The sequence below is a fragment of the Onychomys torridus genome, chromosome 16, assembly GCF_903995425.1.
Source record: "Onychomys torridus chromosome 16, mOncTor1.1, whole genome shotgun sequence".
Taxonomy (NCBI): domain Eukaryota; kingdom Metazoa; phylum Chordata; class Mammalia; order Rodentia; family Cricetidae; genus Onychomys; species Onychomys torridus.
Genome location: NC_050458.1, coordinates 49,845,519 through 49,860,475, shown reverse-complemented (window position 1 = coordinate 49,860,475; position 14,957 = coordinate 49,845,519). Strand labels below are relative to the sequence as shown.

Sequence of the window (14,957 nt, the reverse complement as noted above, 5' to 3'; positions counted from 1 at the left end):
GGTCCCTTTTAGCCAGATTTTCCACAGCATCCAAAAGGTCTTCTTTTGCAGATGGATCAGGAACAAGTGGAGTTGTTGCATAGTGAGAGCTATCAGGAAAGCTAATGTGAAACATTTTTTTTTGTGTGTATAGGGTGAAATTCAGTAAGTAAAACTTATAAAAGACAGGGTAAAACATAGGTATGTGGGGGGATGGGGGCGGGAGAAGGGAGGACGGGGAATCATAAAATCTAAAAAAAAATAATTAAAAAACATAGGTATGGGGCTGGAGAGATGGCTCAGAGGTTAAGAACACCGACTGTTCTTCCAAAGGTCCTGAGTTCAATTCCCAGCAACCACATGGTGGCTCACAACCATCTGTAAGGAGATATGGCACCCTCTTCTGTATATGTAATAAATAAATAAATAAATCTTTAAAAAAAAACATAGGTATGAAGATAATAAGGAAGAAAAAGTGATCAAGGGGAGAAGCCAGAGTGGGAGGGACCAGTGTGTTTGGTCCCTGTGTCTTTGGGCTACATTTATAACCAGTTAGGATTGATTGATTGGCAGAGAGGCAGCATTGTTTGAGGGAGGCATAAATCCATCCTTAGCAGTAGTCAGATCTGGTCCTTTTTCATTGTGGAGTACTGCACCAGTCAAGAAGTCAAGGTAGTCCTGAAGAGGAGGATGTGAAGCTGCTCTGGGCTGATGAGATAGAGGTTAGTTGACTCAAGGAAGGCTTCAGTCTCGCTGTTAGTTCTGAGTCCCAAAAACAATGTCCAGCGTGGAAAAAAGACAGATGAGTTGGATGACCCATGGCCCACTAGGTCCCTTCTAGAAGTCACCCAAACTGCGTTTAGGGGTTTGGGAGTGTGGCTCTCTCAGTAACTGCTTCAAGGCTCACAGAAGGATAATGAGAGCAACAGCCAACCAAGGGGCCATTGTGAAACTTAACTGTTGGCCAAGATCCAGAACATAAGTCAGGAGGTAATAACTACAACTTTGTGGGGAACTTTAAGAGACTTTAATGAGGGAATTTTTACATCAACATTAACATGAGTCAATATAATATAAAGTTAAATGAAATTGTACAACTAACTGGACTGTGTACTAGAATCTGTAGAAGGATAAGGTGACTGTAACTAGCTGTTTGTTTATATCAGACTCCTGCATAAGGAACGGGGACCTGGAGGTTGTGTGAAAGAAGTCAGTTAAAGTCAGCATCCAAGGAATGAATCTGAACAGAGAGTGTCTTAAATGATAATGAGCAAAAACAGTATCTCAAATAAAACAAAATTTCTGGTTAGAAACAATTTGATTAAGTAAAATTGGGACTATTACCTTAAATGTCCATATCTAGTATTTGAAAACATGACAATATATATTTTTGTTAACATCAAATTGTTACACTTATGTTCCAGGATTATACAGTAAATGTTTTATATTGCTAGGTTATGTAAAAAGACATTTCATTCTAAATTGTATTCCCCCAAAAAGTATTTTCAATTTTTTAATAAAAGGTATATTTCCAAAGATAGTGACTGCCTTGTTAAGAATAAATGATTCATTTTATAGTTTTCTAAAATTAGCCCTATTAACAGAGCCTTGTAAAATTTTTATAACATTTCATTTCATACAGTCAACAAACAGATGAAAAATGAAAGCATGTCATGTCAAATCTGTAACATAATTTACATGTAACATGTACTGAACTAACAAAGAAGGCCAACTCTTTACTCCTTTTGTTGATGGACAGATTGGTAGATTACCACATACTGACAGTAGTAAGCACATTTTTTTTTCCCCCGAGACAGGGTTTCTTTGTGTAGTTTTGTGCCTTTCCTGGAACTCGCTTTGGAGACCAGGCTGGCCTCAAACTCACAGAGATCTGCCTGCCTCTGCCTCCCGAGTGCTGGATTAAAGGCGTGCGCCACCACCGCCCGGCTATAAGCACATTTCTTAATATCATTCTATTGATTATTTAGAGGCATAATTTGTAAAGCAAGATAATCACATTAAATAAGCTTTTGGCTTTTGGAATTTCTAAGAAGTATCCACAAGCATTATCCCAAAGCCTGTGTACTCCTTGTAGGCTTCAAGGTAAGAGTGTAGGCACTTGCCTTGGAGCTCTATCTGGGCAGAGAATAGATTATATTCTCAAAAAACACTACAGGTGAGCCCAGGTTGGAGACAATCTCCTTCATCTAAATCATCTCCTGATGAACCTGAGGGTTTATGGGTTAAGGTATATCACTTAATTTGACCTATTTTTCTCAAGCATTCAAACTTTCATGATGAATTTTTATATACCTGATTTTAAATATTATTTTACAATAAACAAACTTTGTTTACTTTAAACTTGTTTTTTCTTAGTTCTGATAAATATGCAGAATACTATATGATAGAAGATAAAAATTATTCTCTCTGAGCTTGTCATTTGGAGTTAAATGAATTACATTTGTCCTAAGCTTTTTTACATTTGACTGACAATTAATTTTTTTCTTTTTTTTTTTAAAGATTTATTTATTTATTATGTATACAGCATGTATGCCTGCAGGCCAGAAGAGGACACCAGATCTCATTACAGATGGGTGTGAGCCACCATGTGGTTGCTGGGAATTGAACTCAGGACCTCTGGAAGAGCTGTCAGTGCTCTTAACCTCTGAGCCATCTCTCCAGCCCCCATTAATTTTTATATCTTAATTATCTTTAACAGTTTACAACAAGTTGCTACCTTTTATAAGATTAGGATTATACAGTTTTTAAGTTTGAGTCTTAAAGCACGCATAATCCTTAAATTAAAGGTTATTAGTATCAAAGTAAACTTTAAATACAGTCCACAGAGACAGAGAACCTCATTTTCGTGATCCTTTTATAATGTATTTTTATAAAATGCCATATTTTTTTATGTGATTCTGTTTCATCCAATAGCTAAAGCTTAACAAAATTAGCAAAGACATAAGTGAAGTCACCCTAACCAAGATCACAGTGAAGTCACATGGCATGTCCTCTTTTTAACATTAGTAAAGTTGGTGGCCAAGTCACATGGCTGCTAGGTCATTAGCCAAGATATGGCAAGCTACCCTTTTTCATGAACAAGAGTTGAATCCATGTTAATAATAGGATGTTCTAGCAAATTAAGATTATCTGTGCACCCTTTTAAAGTCCTACTCAATGAACTTACAAATCCTAAAATACAGAAAGTTAAAATTTCAACAAAAGCTTTAAAAAGATAGTAAACAAAATGAAGGAAAAGTGGGGAGAATTCAGAGTTAAAACAGCTTTCCTTTTGGGGGCAGTAATGATGCATGCCATTAATCACAGCACAGGCAGACAATGAGTTCGAGGCCACCCTGGTCTACAGAGTGAGTTCCAGGATAGCCAGAGCTACACAGTGAAATACTGTCTTGAAAAACTAAAAACACCTTGCATTTGTAACCTCTAAAGGATATAGCTGGCTTCTTAGTTATTCTCAAGAACAAAGTGTCTTTTCCTGAACTGTTCTGGTTTGCTCTCCTCCCTGTCACAGAGTCAGGTGACCAGCCTGACCTAGGATGGACTTTGGAAGAAACTTTTTTAAAACACACATGCTTGGGTCTAGAGCAGACAGGCCAAATTCCAACTCCAGAGCCTACCTTCTCAGTAGAGTAGAACAGCAGGAAAAAAATTTCAGATACCCAAAAAGACATTCAATTCGCCTACCTTCTCAGTAGAATAGAACAGCAGGAAAAAATTTTCAAGTACCCAAAAAGACATTCAATTCTCTCTAAGATTGAACCCAGAGATCAGCATATCCATAACCAGTTTGTATGTGTCTGCAGCTGGGGCAGACAATCCAAAATGCTTACCTCTTAGCTTTAAAGAGGAGAGACAGGCTAGGTCAAAAGCAGAAGGCAAGAGTTCTGTGTAGTCTCAGGAATAGATAAAGATTAGAGGCCCAGAAAAAACAGTGGAAGTCATTCTGACTCTGAGCATGGTTGTAAGCCAGAACCTTGAGAAACATTAAACTGAGTTTTATGGGGGGAGAGCCTCAGACCATGCTGCCATTCCATTATTATCAGTCTAGATACTAAAAGTTGAAAGTTCCAAATGGGCCATTTCTCCATGTATTTTGCAACCAGATTTGCATTAAAAGGCAAAAGAGAATCACTGGTTTCAATTCTACAGAAAATCTTGAAGCAGATGAGAGACAAAGGCAAAAAAAGGGGAGGGGGTCAAATCCAGTTGCATAGAGCACCATCTATGTCTTGTAATGACTAAATGCACCTAGAAAGTAAGGGGGTGTCCCCAAACATTATAGTTTTAGGATTAAGAAACTACAGGGTCAGTGGAAGGTTCTCAGAGCTTTTGGCTGATCTAGTGGTTCTCACAGCCAATGGAAAGTCTCTGATGCCTTCATCCCAGTGGGTCTAAAGGCAGAAGAAAGCTCCGGTGAACTCCCAGATCTAACTAGGGTTAAGTTAAGTGCAACTGATTACCTTGTCCTGGCATTTTGTTGTGTTGCATGTGTATTTTGGTTGAATGCATAGTGGCCTCCCACCTAGGTCAAACTGTGTCAGGATGAGACAGCAAGGTGAGAAAAAGGGCTGAGACGGAGAGAGAAGAAAAAAAAAAAAAAAAAAAAGGCCCTCAGGTCCTAGAGTAAAGGCTTGGAGCTGCCAGCTTGGGGAGGTAGGAGATGACTTCCACTTCCAGATGCTTTCCTTGGTCTTTTGGCACCAGTGTGTTCGAATATTTAAAGGCAGCTGTAGAGAGACAGAAGGTAGAAAGAGAGGCTTGGTCTGATCTTAGCCATGTTTATTCACATGGGGCAATTTGGTCGCCCATAAGTATGGGTGGTCAAAATGCCTACAGAAGAAGATGGGATGCCAGCCCCTTATAAGGGTGGAAATGACTTCTGTAGTCTGCAGGGGAAACTTGGAAGCGTAGTATTTCAGCAGGAAACTATCATTCTTAGTCACTTAAAATTTATTTATTTTTTAAGTCACCCAAATAAGCAGCTTATTTCAGTTTCCAAATAATATTTTTCTTAGTGAGTTAAATATTATCTTTATTACATATTAATTAACTGCCTTTAGGAGTCAAGGAAATTTTCCTGGAATAACATAGCTACACTTTCTCCTCTCCCTCCTTATTCACTGGCTTTGGAGTTCAAGCATTACACCTTCTAGGTCATTTGGATTCCTTCTCTCTGCCCTATAGCACCTGTGCTCATCCTGTGAAGTGGCTTTTTCATCCTGGTGTAAATGTCAGTGTGTATTTTTTACTTCTCTGTGAGTTTTTTTTTTTTAAGGTTTTTTTTTTTTATGTGTATGGGTGTTTTGCCTTTTGCCTATATGTATGCTTGTACCACATGCATGCTTGGTGCCCTCAGAGGCCAGAAGAAGGTGTCAGATCCCCTGGAATTGGAGTTATAGATGGTTGTGAGCTGCCATGTGGATGCTAAAAATCAAACTCAGGCCCTCTGAAGAGCAGACAGTGCTCTTAACCACTGAACCACCTCTCCAGGCCCTCTGTGAGCTCTTTTAAGGCAAAGACTAAATAGTTTTCACGATTGAAATTTCAATGTCTAACCCATAATAGATGACCAATATTATTTTTAATGAACAAAGAAACAAATGATAGATGAATTTTCACATTTTGGGCATGATCATAATCTGGGGAGGTAAAGAATGTGCCCAGAGCAGCATAATACAGTGTTAGAGCAAGAAAGGCACAGCTGGGTAGGGAAGCTGCAAACACTGCCTGTGTGACTGCAGTACCAAACCCAGAATGGCTTACAAAGGGGACAAGGAGATGCAAAGGGTGCAAGTAGAGTCAGATAGTAGCGTCCTTGCCACATGTGGTGCCACACCTGTAATCTCAGCATCTGGTAGTCTGAAGCAGGAGGATCACTACAAGTTTAATACCTGTCCAGTCTACATGGTGAATACCAGACCAGCCAGGACTACATAGCAAGACCCTATCTCAAGAAAGCAAAATAGATAGATGATGATGGAGGGAGGGAGTAAAGGAGGGAGAGAGGGGAAAGGGAAGAGGGAGACGGAAAGAGCTGATAGCAGCAGTCTTAGGCCAGCAAAGTGGCCTACCAGATGAAGGCACTTGCCACCAACCCTGACAACTTGAGTTCAATTCCTGGGTCATACATAATGGAAGAAGAGAATTAGTCCCAAAAGCTGTCCTCTCACCTCCACACACATGCTATGGGAGATAGGCTCACACATTCAAAGAATGATAAGTCTTATACCTTTGATTATTAAAGGCATACCAACCCATGCTGTTCTTCACTAATGATAGGCTCTACAATCAGATAAAGAAGTGGAGGACCACCTTACACTCCTCTTAGAGCAAGTAGCATCCCAAGAAAATACTCTCCTGAAGACTGCAGCTCCAAACCTACGAGCACAGGAGAACTTAAAGGCTGTCAGAGACAAGTTTCAAGAATCTACAGATGGTAAAATTGAGTTATAGTTGTTAGCAAGATGATATTTATGGGTGTTTTCTGTATGTGCCAACAACCTCTTTGTATTGTACCTTTCTTTTATTAACATGTATTTTTCTCTGTTGCTTTATATTAATGTGTGTTTTTTAAATACTGAAACACAAAATGTCTTCCTTCATGAAGAATGTCCTGCTTTACTTTAAAAATAGGTTTATTGGGGGTTGGTAATATAGTTCTGTTGAACAAATATTTAATGTACATGAAGCCCTGGGTTTCATTTCCAAATCCTCATAAACTGGGTTTAGAGCATGCACCTATAATACAAGAACTCTGGAGGTAGAGGCAGGAGCATCAGAAGTTCAAGGTCACCCTCAGCCACATAGTGAGTTTGAAGCCAGTCTGGTTACATGAAACTCTGTCTTAACAAAAAAAAAAAAAAGTAGGCTTAGTAATTATTTTAAAATATATAATTAAGATTTTTCATACCAGAAAAATAAATATATTAAATACACTGTCAGGATTTGCTAATATTTAGACACTAGCTCTGCCAGGAAAAGACTCATTGAGTTTAAAAGATATGTTCTCAGAATTTAGTAGCAGTTAAGGTATCTTGGAGGTACATATATTTAAGACAACCAAACTCAAAAATCAGTTCTGGAAATACTTTATATATTTTAAGAGAAGAACCCAATGGTCTCAAAAATAAATGTTGATTTTTTTTTTTCTTAGCTTTTGAGGCCAGCAGAAAGGAAGCCAGAGTATGTAGACAAGAATTTGAACAGGTGAAAAGACGGAGGTACGATGCTTTCAGCCAGTGTTTTGAGCATATCTCAGTCTCAATTGATCAGATCTACAAGAAGCTCTGCAGGAACAGCAGTGCCCAGGTGTGTTTCTTAACCCTCAATACTACAAGAGCTTAGTGTAAATCAAGGCATTTGTGTTGTTTTCTGGTGAGAAATAAATGACAATGGCATAGTCCTTGAATGAAGTAGGTGCAAAGCCAATGTAGGAAGACTGGTCATCTCAAGACATGTGTTCTGGATTCCACCACTATTCTGACCACACAGATTAGTCAGAGCCACTTTGGGCCTATTTTTTCACCTGAAACATGAGTGGGGTTGGATCATTTGTTTTCTAAGTTTTTTTTAAATGTTGAAATTCTATTGTCTGTTGCTAAATTGACTTTATGGAACTACTGGTCTCTCTGGTAATGGTGGGTTCAGGTTAGAAGAAATAGTTGTATTGATCAGCATATCAAAAGTGAGTAGAAGACTAAAGGTGGGATCAAATCCAGATAATATCCATTTGAATGACTCTCTTAGCCCATTTTATTGTCCACTCCAGTTGTATTATCAATAGCCACAGCAAATACTTGTAGAATTAAATGTGGAAAAAGATGTAAGTCAGGATTTATGTACCAGCTCTGTTTGAGCTCACATTATGACTGAGACGATTCTAATTCTGAATTTTAGAATTTCAACTAAACATAACCTATTTAGTAAAATAAGCATATTAATTCATTGAAAACAGGATTCATACATATACCTACAGTATGTGGCCCATAGTAAATGCCAGGTAGATAGACCAACAAATAAGTTGATGGAGACTGTTTTTGTAAGTCTGCAGCATCTGCTGCTAAGGTTTGACTGGAATTCTCATAGAAAGGCCTGGGCCTCGGATACACTGAACATTCTCTTTCCCTCATCCCGAATAACTCTGATGTCTGTGATTAAATGTAGAATTAAATGTATTTACAGGTATTTACATCAAAATTGAGGAAAACCTAACCAAGAGAAAGAATTTTTTTCATTTAAATATGTTGCCACTCAACTTGAAATATATTGATTACTTTTCTAATATGGCTAAATAAATGTGTTTCAGGCATTTCTTAGCCCAGAGAACCCTGAAGAACCTTATTTAGATGGAATTAGCTATAATTGTGTGGCTCCAGGCAAACGATTCATGCCTATGGACAATTTGTCAGGGGGAGAAAAGTGTGTGGCTGCTTTGGCTCTTCTGTTTGCTGTACACAGGTAAGGCCACATCAAGCTACCAAGTGCATCTTTCTACAGAAAATCTTTATTTTCTTTAATAATATTTAGCAAAGCTATTTTTTCAGTCATAAATTGAAGTTTGTTTTAGGTCTATATCAAGTTAGAAAATCTACAAGTACAGTCTTGGACAAATGTTGTCAATAGCTAGTACCGGCTTTATTTTTTAAAGGAAAGTATTTGGATAATCCACATAGGATATCAAGATTGCCAAAAATGAACATTAAGCAATGACCTAATTTACATATGATTTTCTTAGGCTATACTCAGAGCTCTGCTGTGTAATGAAAGCAAAATATTTGTTCCTTTATAAAAGGGAGTGGGGGGCTTAACATCCTCATTTCCACTGATGATGGTTGTACAGTTTCTCTTGAAATACAAATCAAAAAACAAAAGTTGGGTAAAATTAAGACAACAGCCTTCAGCAGTTACAGCAGGTGGCAGCAGTGTGAGTGTTGCTTCTTCCCATTACCAAGAACACAAGAATCTGACTTCTGGTCTCAAGAAAGGAATGGGACAGGCCCCACAGGAGAGGTACAGGTCGGATGGGGAGGGACTCTAGACGCAGGGTCACAGCAGAGTGAGATTCTCACTAGGTAGCACCCTACCCCTTCACTCTACTAAATATTCACACTTTCAGATACTGTTGCAGGCTCTGTGGAGATTCCTGTGAACAAAACAAAGTGTCTTCCTTAAAAAGACTTCATTTTTCCCAGCAGTGGTAGCACACGCCTTTAATCCCAGCATTCAGGAGGCAGAGACAGGTGGATCTCTGTGAGTTTGGTCTACAAAGCAAGTTCCAGGACAACCAGGGTTAAGAGAGAAGAAAAAACAAATAACTTCATTTTTGCTGGGGCTATAGCTCATCAATAGAGTACATGCCTCCCATGTATTAGATCTTAGGCTCATGTACAAAACCATTGTGGGGTATTAGAAAACACATTTGTTGTAAAAAAAAAAAAAAAAATTTCAGAAGGAGATAGTGAAGTATATTTGTAAACTATTTCCCTAATATAGAGAATATTTGAAAATGACAAATCCCATGAAGAAAAAAATAAAGGAATGGAGATATGGGTGGCCCTGAAGCATGTTACAAATTAGATTAGATTAGACTGGGTAAGAATTAAGGAAACCGGTTGTGTGGATAGCTAAGGCAAGAATGTTACAATAAAGAATAGTAAATGCAAAGACCCCAAGTCCAAAGTGGGCTTAGCATGTGTAGAGGATACTTTATGTGGCAGTGATAGGCACAGGGTTAGGATGCTGTTATAACAAGCAAGGTGAAGGGTAGTGGTGGCTTAGGATAGTATGAGAGATAGAGGGTGGAATGTGAAGGTGTCAGTCATGACTCCATGAGTTTGGCCTAAGTAACTATAATAATTGCTGCTACTAACTGCCCACAGGAGAGAACAGGTAGAGGGGAGGGGAGATGATGGCTGAATACTCATGGAATCCAGTATGCAGACATGTGAGGAGAGAGATCAGAGCTGTCATTGAAATGTGTGGGTGCTGGGCATGGTGGCACCAGAAGTCTCTCAGAATTTCTAAAAGGTTTTGTATACCCTAAGTACTATTACTCCTTGCCTCTGAGTCTTAATAAAACAAATAAGTTGTTACTCATGTGTATGTAATTTTTTTCTAGTTTTCGGCCTGCTCCATTCTTTGTATTAGATGAAGTAGATGCAGCCCTTGACAATACTAACATTGGCAAAGTAAGTTTTTTTCTGCTTTCAATTCCCCCACCCACTTTGGTTTTTCAAGATAAGTGTTTCTCTGTGTAGCCTTGGCTCTCCTGGGACTTGCTCTGAAGACCAAGCTGGCCTCCAACTCAGAGATCCTCCTGCCTCTGCCTACTAGAGTACTGGGATTAAAGGTATGTACCACCACCACCTCCATTTTGGGCTTCTGCTTTCAATTTCCTTTTTTTTTTTTTTCTATTTTTTTCAAGACAGGGTTTCTCTGTGTAATGGCCCTGGCTGTCCTAGAACTTGCTTCATAGAACAGGCTGGCCTTGAACTCACAGAGATCCATCTGCCTCTGCCTCCCAAGTGCTGGGATTAAAGGTGTGCGGCACCATTGTCCAGCCCATTGTTCATTTTCTAATAGAACGTTTTTTATTCTAGTTTTATTCTGTTGCTGTGACAAAACCATAGCATGAACAACTTAGTGGAGAAAGGGCTTATTTGGATTAAACTTTAGGTCAGAGTCCATCACTGAGGAAAGTCAAGACAAACATGCATAAGCTTGAAGAAACCATGGAGGAAGACTAGGCCATTTGATGGTTTGCTTGCCAAACAAAATAAAATAACAAAATGAACAAACTGTAAGACGAATTGCTAAACAGTCTTATTAATAAAAAACCCGGAGCCAGATATTGGGATAAAAACCGAGAGATCAAAGGAATAGGACAAGCCACAGCCAACCTCACCTTACTGACTCCTCAGCCTCCAAACAGCCTCTTGTATACCTATATGCCTTTCTGTCCCTGCCCTCTTACTTCCTGTCTCTGCCCATTTATCACTTCCTGTCTGTCTGTACAGATCTCCAGACCTCCATGGTTAGTGCTAGGATTAAAGGCATGTGCTACCATTGCCTGACTTCTATGTTTACTATAGTAGCTGGCTTTTTCCTCTGACCCTCAGATAAGCTTTATTGGGGTACACAGATAAAATATCACCACAACAAACCATTCAAAATATTCAAAAGTTCAAAACTTGCCAATTCTCTAAGATTGGTCTGGGTCAGAGTACACTGGTCCTAAATGCTCTGAATTCAGGATAACTATGCTTCATCTACAGTGAATTAATGAGATAAGCTAAAGAAAAAACGCCACATTCACAGAAGGGACTCTGGTTTTAGAGGCCGTGGCAGTAACCATGATGCAGGAATGGTTACTAGAGATATCTGTATATAAAATGCCCCCACATAAAGGTTATGGCACTGGGAAGGGATTTTCTTCAATTGAGCTTCAAAAGGAAGCTCTTAAGAGGTCAGGGCCTTAGTGGAAGGATGTTAGGTGATTTCAGGCATGCCCTTGAGATTTCTAGGACCTCCCACAAACCCTTTGCTTCTCTGGAATTACAGGTGTGCACCACCACACCCCAGTTATTTTACTTATTTCTTTGGAATTGAGCTTCCCAAAAGATCTAGAATTCATCTTTAACCAAGACTTGATTATGAAATCATATACTACACTTTCCACATTTTCCCAATCTTTTTGTTTTGTTTTGTTGTTTTTCAAGACAGGGTTTCTCTGTGTAGTCTTGAGCCTTTCCTGGAACTCACTCTATAGCCTCTGCCTCCCAAGTGCTGGGATTAAAGGCGTGCGCCACCACTGCCTGGCTTATTTTCCCAATCTTTGAGTTATCAACTCAAATGTAATTTTAAAAATTAAAAAGAAAGATAATTATTATTCCCAGAGCCCAAAGGAGGCCTTGCCTTGCTGGTGAAATGTGTGCTTTTTATTTCCTCCCAGGTTTCAAGTTACATCAAAGAGCAGAGTCAGGAACAGTTTCAGATGATAATCATTTCCCTGAAAGAGGAGTTCTACTCCAGAGCTGATGCACTGATAGGCATCTACCCAGAGGTAAGAGACACAGGGCAAGGACAGGCCCCATAAACTCCTCGACTCTACCAGCCTGGGGATTCCCTTCCACATCCATATAGTCCAGGAGCTTGCAGATGCTATTGGCTTTCTAAAGTGGGTCATTATAAACCAAATTATTATTTTATTTCTGGTTTTTTGAGATAGGGTTTCTCTGTGTACTTTGGAACCTATCCTAGAACTTGCTCTGTACTCAAAGATCGGCCTGCCTCTGCCTCCTAAGTGCTGGGATTGAAGGCGTGGGCCACCAACGCCTGGCATGATGATTTTGTTTTGTTTTAAGATTTACTTATTGTATAGTGCTCTGCTTGCATGTGTCCCTGCAGGCCAGAAGAAGGCACCAGATCTCATTAGGGATGGTTGTGAGCCACCATGTGGTTGCTGGGAACTGAACTCAGGATCTCTGGAAGAGCAGGCAGTGCTCTCAACCTCTGAGCCGTCTTTCCAGCCCCCACATGATTTTTAAAAAGTGAGGTCTGAGTAATTACTCAGATGCTCCCCTTGGCAGAGATTCAAGACAGTTTAAGTGAACGAAGAAAATTAAAAGTGATGGCTCAGCAGGTTCAGGCACTTGCGATCAAGCCTGTTGACATGAGTTTGATCCTCCAGACCCATGTGATAGAGGGAGAAACCAACTCATCCCTTTCACACACACAAGAGTAAGTTATGCAGTAAAAAATGTCTTTAAAACAGCAGGTTAGTGTGATAGTTGTGTTTAGCAAAACAGTAGTACATAGTAACAGAAAAGACTTAATACTCTGCTTCTCCTTTCTAACTTGTGAATATTTTATGCAAAAATGTACTATATCCAAAAACCAGTTCACTCAGTGCTCCAAGGGGTACAGGAACTTTTACAATTTCAAAAACACCTGTCTTAAAGCCATTCAGACAAACACTTAGGTCAAAAACTGAGCTAAGGCCATTGAGATGGCTCAGTTGGTAAAGACGCCAGCTGCCAAGTTGACAGCATAAACTCCATCCCCAGACTCAGGAGAGAACTGAGCCCTGAAAGTTGTCCTTTAACCTCCTCATGTGTACCCTGCAGGCACACACACATACACAAAATAAAATCCTTAAATAATTAAGCCAAGGGAGTAGAGGAACAAATCAGGACCTTCAGTTTTAGGCAATTCCCCTTTAAGTTAAGATAAAAATTAATTTACTGAGCCAGGTGTGGTAGTGCATGTCTTTAATCCCAGCACCTACGAGCCAGAAGCAGTCAGATTTCTTTAAATTTCAGGACAGCTTGGTCTACATAGTGAGTTCCAGGACAGCCAGTGATACATAAGAAACCCTGTCTCAAAAACCCACACAAAAAAACAAAACAAAAGAAGCAGGATAACTAACCCCTTTTAAGTGCGAGTCAAGATTAACTAGTGACCTACCTCGCTTTGAAAAATAGCTCTCCCCTAAGCAGGAGAGCTAAAACTGGCCTCTCTCCATTTCAGCATGACAAATGCATGTTCAGCCACGTGTTGACTCTGGACCTCTCCAAGTATCCAGACACTGAAGACCAAGAAGGCAGCAGGAGACACCGGAAGCCCAGAGTATCACGAGCGTCCCAGTCCCCGCAGTCCCCCCAGTCTCGTTAGAAATGAGAATGTCTGTACCCTGACCCTGTGGAGGTTAGGTCGGTCTCTGTTTAGTCCCATGTGTCATGGAAAAAAATCGCTACAGTTTTAATCATACAGTTATAGCCCACTCTAGTTAAGGGGTGCTCAGCTCTATTCCAGTGGAGGTTTCCTATGGTAGGAATGAATGAAGTGTGTGCTTTTCGTTTGTTTTTTAAGAACTTCTGTTTTGAAATAAATTGGTTATAAAATTTTGAATTCTGCAGCATCTTTACTCTGGTCCTGCCTTGCATTTATCTTTAAGGAAAACAGCTGGTTTGGGGTTTTTATTTTTGTGGTCCTGGAAATGGAACCCAGACTCTTATTATGTAAGTGTTCTACCACTGACTACCTCCCCAGCCTTGATGTATGGGAAATTATTTCAGAGGGAGAGTGTGTCAGTACTGAAAACAGGTAATCTAATGAGTTTTAAAAGCAGAAAACTTTTGATGGTGAAACGAAGTCATCTGCTTTAGTACAATCCTAATTTTTCTAAATCTAGTTTATCTTAAGGATGTACAGAACTATAAGGAGTTGGCCTAGTAATAGCGACTTAATGTAAATGCTATTGCATGGAGAAAGGAATGTGGACAGTTTTCAGCTGTGTGTTCCTGTTTCAAAGAGGAACAGGAGGACTCTGCAGATCTTCATGGAAGTCTGATTGGGTCCAATTGCTGACCCAGGAGCTGCCTCACTTCTGAATAGAACTTGTTTCTTGTACACAGAACGTGCTCTGTGTCTACTTAGTAGACTGAGACACAAGATTTAGTTCCACCACACATATACACACAGACACAAACACACACAAAATAAAATGTAATAAGGTCACTGAACTATATACTCCCAAAAAAGCAAAGACAGCTTTTCTATACATTAAGTGGTTATGAAATACATAAATGCTACAATTAATAGTCATTTTGCCCTGAAATAGCCCTGATGTTAACTTATGGGAAAAGTGGGTATGAAGAGGGCTGTCTAAAGCTCAGTCTGCTGTAGATGGAGGCTCACGGTGCACATGGGAGCCAAAAAGCCTCTGAGCTTTAGGGAGCTCCAAAGTGAAGATTTCAGGGTATTCTCTCAGCTCCAAGGAACTGGGTGTGATCTGTAGTACCTAGTTAGGTCAGGATCAGCAGACTTCTTGAAGATCCAGCTTCCAGCTTTAGTGGGGTTCTAACGAGGTTCTCAGGTGGTTCATATGAAATACTTGACTCTTTAGCTCTGGGAAGTTAACTACCAGAGAGGGCCAGAGTTTGTCAGCTGACTTTGTG

General features: G+C 39.7%; 1 protein-coding gene across 1 annotated transcript in view; it reads left to right on the top strand.

Annotated features, from left to right (window-relative positions):
- The window catches only part of Smc1b (structural maintenance of chromosomes 1B), a 78,276-nt gene extending 64,605 nt beyond the window's left edge, over positions 1-13,671 (top strand). Inside the window, exons 20-25 of the mRNA XM_036208957.1 lie at positions 6,280-6,436; positions 7,154-7,308; positions 8,306-8,457; positions 10,118-10,187; positions 11,951-12,061; positions 13,528-13,671. Of these exons, the coding sequence (XP_036064850.1) occupies positions 6,280-6,436; positions 7,154-7,308; positions 8,306-8,457; positions 10,118-10,187; positions 11,951-12,061; positions 13,528-13,671 (789 nt within the window). The remainder of the gene's footprint in view (positions 1-6,279; positions 6,437-7,153; positions 7,309-8,305; positions 8,458-10,117; positions 10,188-11,950; positions 12,062-13,527) is intronic.
- Positions 13,672-14,957: the final 1,286 nt, after the last annotated feature.